Genomic DNA, 4,511 nt, shown 5'->3' with positions numbered 1-4,511 from the left:
CATTTAAATTATAGCGACTCGTACTAGTGCCAAGAAGACTGATCTTGAAAGAAGGAAGATGGCCGATAATTCGAATAGAGATCGGATATCAAAGGTGAAAGCAACATCAGATTTATTTCATGCTTTCGTAATAGGAAAGGAGCAAGTTAAATTTACCGATGAGAGTCCAGCCTTTTCAAGTGAAGGGGACGAAGAAGAGAATGTAGACATCATCGATGAGACTGGCTCTCGTTAACATAGATTTGATGATCAGCAGAGTAATATGAGCTTTACAAGAGGCTACGAGGCAGAACATACTCACGAAGGCAGAGTAGAATTTATAATGGGAGAAGTTCTGAAAGGCGAGCAAAAGATGAGTGTGAATTTCGATGTAAGATTGGATTCCATGTATTCTAATTTAAATGAGAAGTTCGAAGGTTTCCGTGCTCATCTCAAGAAATTGGATAGCCAAGTTGTGCATTATGTTGGGCTTGTAAGAAGGGAAGAAGTATTCTTTCCTAGAAGAACTGACACTAATCCAAGACATCCGGTTAATGTCGTTACATTGAGAAGTGGAAGACAACTCACCCCACATCTGAGAAAATAAATGGAGGAACTAGATCAAGCTGAAGGATTAGAAGAAGTGCAACCCGATCTTGATGAAAAAGAAGCCGAATCGATGTTTGATGAGAGTATCGATCGACAACAGCTTGAAAGTGTCGATCGACATACCGTCCATCCGGATCCCCAACCGTTTAAGTCTTTCAAACCAGATGTATCAAATATATATAGACCCAAGACTCCCTTCCCTCCCACCCAAATGAAAGCGAAAGGAAAACTGGAAAAAGCTATATGCAAGAAAGCATTCAACAAGATAAATGTCGAGCTTCCACTCGGTGACGCCATACAAATTTCTCTTCCAATCAAAAAGTACATTAAAGATATGGTGACCGGAGGTTTTCGACCAACAGAACAGAGTGTGATGATAGTTTCTGAGCAAGTAAGCTCTATGATTCAGGAGGGAATCCCGATTAAACAACCAGACACCGATAGTTTTGTTTTGGATTGCAACATCCACAATGAGCGGTTCCAGAGATCTCTCTGTGATCTAGGCTATAGTGTGAATTTAATACATTATTCTGTTGTAGTAGCCCTTGAGTTAACTAAAATCCAACCCATAAATATCACTCTTGTTCTAGTCGATAGATCTGTTAGGATTCCAGAAGGTGTCCTCGAAGACGTGCCCATAAGGATAAATGAATTCCATATACCAACAGATTTTGTAGTGATGGAGTACAGGCACGAACCTAGAGATCCTCTTATTTTAAGACCGTTCTTGGCCACAGCCGGGGCAATCATTGATGTTAGGAAAGGGCGTATATGTCTGAACATAAGAGATTTGTCAATAAATTTCGACATGGAAAATCTGGTCAAGAAACCTTTGATCAATGCCAAAACTTTCTTTTTCGATCACGTATCTGAGGGAGTTGACCAATCTTTCATAGATATGTGTTCAAATGATCCATTAGAAACTACTCTCACGGCTCCTGAAAGAAACATTTTCAGTATTGATGACAGAGTCGATGAGAACGCTCGACTAATGGATGCCAGTATGGAATCCATGTGTGTTGACAAGGAAGAAGATGACGAATTCTAAATAAAAGTCGATCGATACCCATCAGACAGTGTCGATCGACACCCTCTTGCATCGGAAAGCTGTGGTTCAGAAAAAGTACCAAAAATTGAATTAAAACAACTTCCAGCTGGACTCAAATATGCCTTCCTCTACAATAACTCGTATCAAGTCAGAGTCAATGCTAATTTAACTAGCGGAGAACTAACTTTTTTGCTAAATAAGCTGCGCAAGTATCGCAAAGCTATTGGGTATTCTCTCGATGACATTCCAGAAATCTCACCTGGAAGACGAGTCAAAGTCATCTATTGAGCATCAAATGAGACTGAAACCAAATCTGAAAGAGGTGGTGAAGAAAGAGATTATGTAGCTTTTGGAAGCAAGATTATCTATCCAATTTCAGACAGCAACTTGGTCAGTCCGGTACATGTGGTTCCTAAGAAAGGAGGAGTTACAGTGGTAAAGAATGATAAAAACGAGCTGATCCTATGAGGACTATTACTGGGCACATGATGTGCATAGATTACAGGGAGCTCAACGCTGCTACAAGAAAATATCATTTTCCTCTACCCTTCATAGATCAGATGTTAGAAAGGCTTGCAAACCACATGTAGTACTATTCACATTGGCTTAAGCAGTTACCACCAGGATCTCTTACATCATGGGCTGACATCAAGAATGCATTCCTGCGTAACTTCTTTCATGAGGCACGTGCTGAAGACTTGAGGAGCAAGATTGCTACATTTACGCATGAGCCTATAGAGTCATTCAGAAGCTCATGGATCAGATTCAAGTCTTACCAAAGAGATAGTCCACACCATGGATTCAATGAAGTGCAGCTGCTCATCACTTTCTTCAGAGGCATCGCAATACAGTATCAGATGGCTCTTGATTCGTCTAGCGAAGGGATCTTCTCTCCAACTCTACTAAATCCTAGAAAACCTGTTGCTGTGAAAACAAGAGAACAAGAAAGCACACTTTGCCTAAAACACATTGGCAAGATATAAATATTAGGTTAAAAACTCGTCAGGGACAATCTTGTAATTTAGTGAAATCTTGGGCCCTAAGTCGGCTGGAACCAAACAGGCTTCTGCGCTCTTCGCTGTCGATCGATATCACAAGGCGTGCTTCGATCGATTATTTCCTCTGAATGTCGTCCTCTGGTCTTGCTCGATGGTCGGCTCGGATGTTCTCTCCTTTTATCTCCAAAATGCTCCAAAATCATCATTTTCTTCCAAATCACTCCTTAACCTATAAATATCCTAAATAGTCTCTAGAACATAGTAATTAGTTATTAAAACACTTATAAACCATGGCTAAAAGTAGGTAAAATCCTTGGCCTATCAACTCCCCCAGACTTACTCTTTTGCTTCTCCTCAAGCAAAACATACATGAAGTCTCTCTGAAGCAGGGACTCACAGTTTTAAAACTCAGAATCATCACCTTAATAAATCCTAATCTCAGAAGCACATTATAACATATCCTAGTTTAGCAACCAAATTCACCTAGTCAACAACTTAGCAAATCTTGTCTAACAATCCCGTCTACCAACCTAATTTATTGCAAAAAGCCTTGAGAATATCGATCACAGGATGCAAGGATGCTCAAAGAAGTATCTGGACCTGCAGGTAAATGGGAGGTCCTTTCCTCTCTGTCTAATAGTTTCTCTCTCAGTCAAAATATGATTTCATTGCAAGATCATTGACCAAGATTGGACATGCTTCCATGAATCAAGCTTTAATCGTTTTAGCCACCAAATCATGTTCACATCTTTTTGACCTATATCCTAGGATTCTTTGTGAATCAAGCCTTAATGGTTATAGCCACCAAGTCATGTTCAAATTTTTTTTCCTAAATTATTATCTAATAATTATGTGTATATATATATATATATATATTTCTTTTTTCTTTATTCTAAATTTCGAAATATAGAGAGAGAGGGTGACATATATACACAAGGCTTTACCTTCCAGACTTGTTTGAAGAATCTGATCACATGTATGCAAGGCCCCAAGACAAGAAAAGTTGAGCTCAGTGAGGTTGGAGGTCAGCTTTGGTTCCTTTAAACATTCTCATCAAGTGTAACATAGTTGATAGGTTGATCCACTTTATTATCTTTAGTATAAATCCAAATACCTTCCACGGTTCCCCGACAAAGAGCCCGAATATACCTTCAGAAGCAGGAACCGTCAACTATAAAGCAGGGAGACCTGGCGGCCTTTGCCATAGACAGGCAGCTCCTTCCTAACGATCCATCTCCCCTGCTGCTACCAGGGTATCAACGACATATACTGGCTCATACCCATATGGCAGTATCCTAGAAGCAGGATCTCTGGTTTATCAACAATCAAAGCAAGATAAGGCATTACAACGACACGTCTCTTTCTGCTTATCATTCCGTAGAGCTGAGCACGAATCGCTTGTACCTAAAAATACCCTAACAATTGCCATCAGATCTAACACATCCTACTACATCAATCCAGTTTGTAGTCGGTAGTAGTCTATCTAAGGAAGGCGGAACATGACCAAAGAAAAGGATATCCAAGTCTCTAGAAAGGTTAAGTACCTTCAAAGACAAGACAACTCCGAAAGAAGCCAAAGCATTTCTTCTCAGAGATCAAACTTCCCCCAGGCATAAAAGGCTAATCAGACTTGATCATGAGTTGGAGATAATAAAAGGGTGCGAAACGATTTAAAAAACCCACAAAGCATTCAAAAAAAGAAGCCACGAAGGGTCATTATTTCATGACAAGAAGCCATCGCTCGGAAAAAAAAAGGATAAGACCAAATTCAAAGAAACTGCCTAAGGTCTAGACTCACTCAGAGTCGAAGATATCGCCAATGGAAAGCTTCCTAGCTGGCTACTTCCTCCCACCACGAGTAAGTATCGACGGTACTT

General features: G+C 40.0%; 1 protein-coding gene across 1 annotated transcript; it reads left to right on the top strand.

Moving 5' to 3' along the window:
* The first annotated feature begins 586 nt into the window (after window positions 1–586).
* LOC106319642 lies at window positions 587–1,636 on the top strand. The gene has a single exon (XM_013758024.1). It carries the CDS (start codon window positions 587–589, stop codon window positions 1,634–1,636), a length of 1,050 nt encoding a protein of 349 aa, XP_013613478.1.
* Window positions 1,637–4,511: the final 2,875 nt, after the last annotated feature.

This window comes from Brassica oleracea, unplaced genomic scaffold, assembly GCF_000695525.1.
Source record: "Brassica oleracea var. oleracea cultivar TO1000 unplaced genomic scaffold, BOL UnpScaffold00452, whole genome shotgun sequence".
Classification (NCBI taxonomy): domain Eukaryota; kingdom Viridiplantae; phylum Streptophyta; class Magnoliopsida; order Brassicales; family Brassicaceae; genus Brassica; species Brassica oleracea.
The sequence above is the reverse complement of the archived record's forward strand: the minus strand, read 5'-3'. Positions and strand labels throughout refer to the sequence as shown.

What these genes read in the sequence shown, in the direction of transcription:
- LOC106319642 (XM_013758024.1), top strand. Translation starts at nt 587, where the DNA reads ATGGAGGAACTAGATCAAGCTGAAGGATTAGAAGAAGTGCAACCCGAT.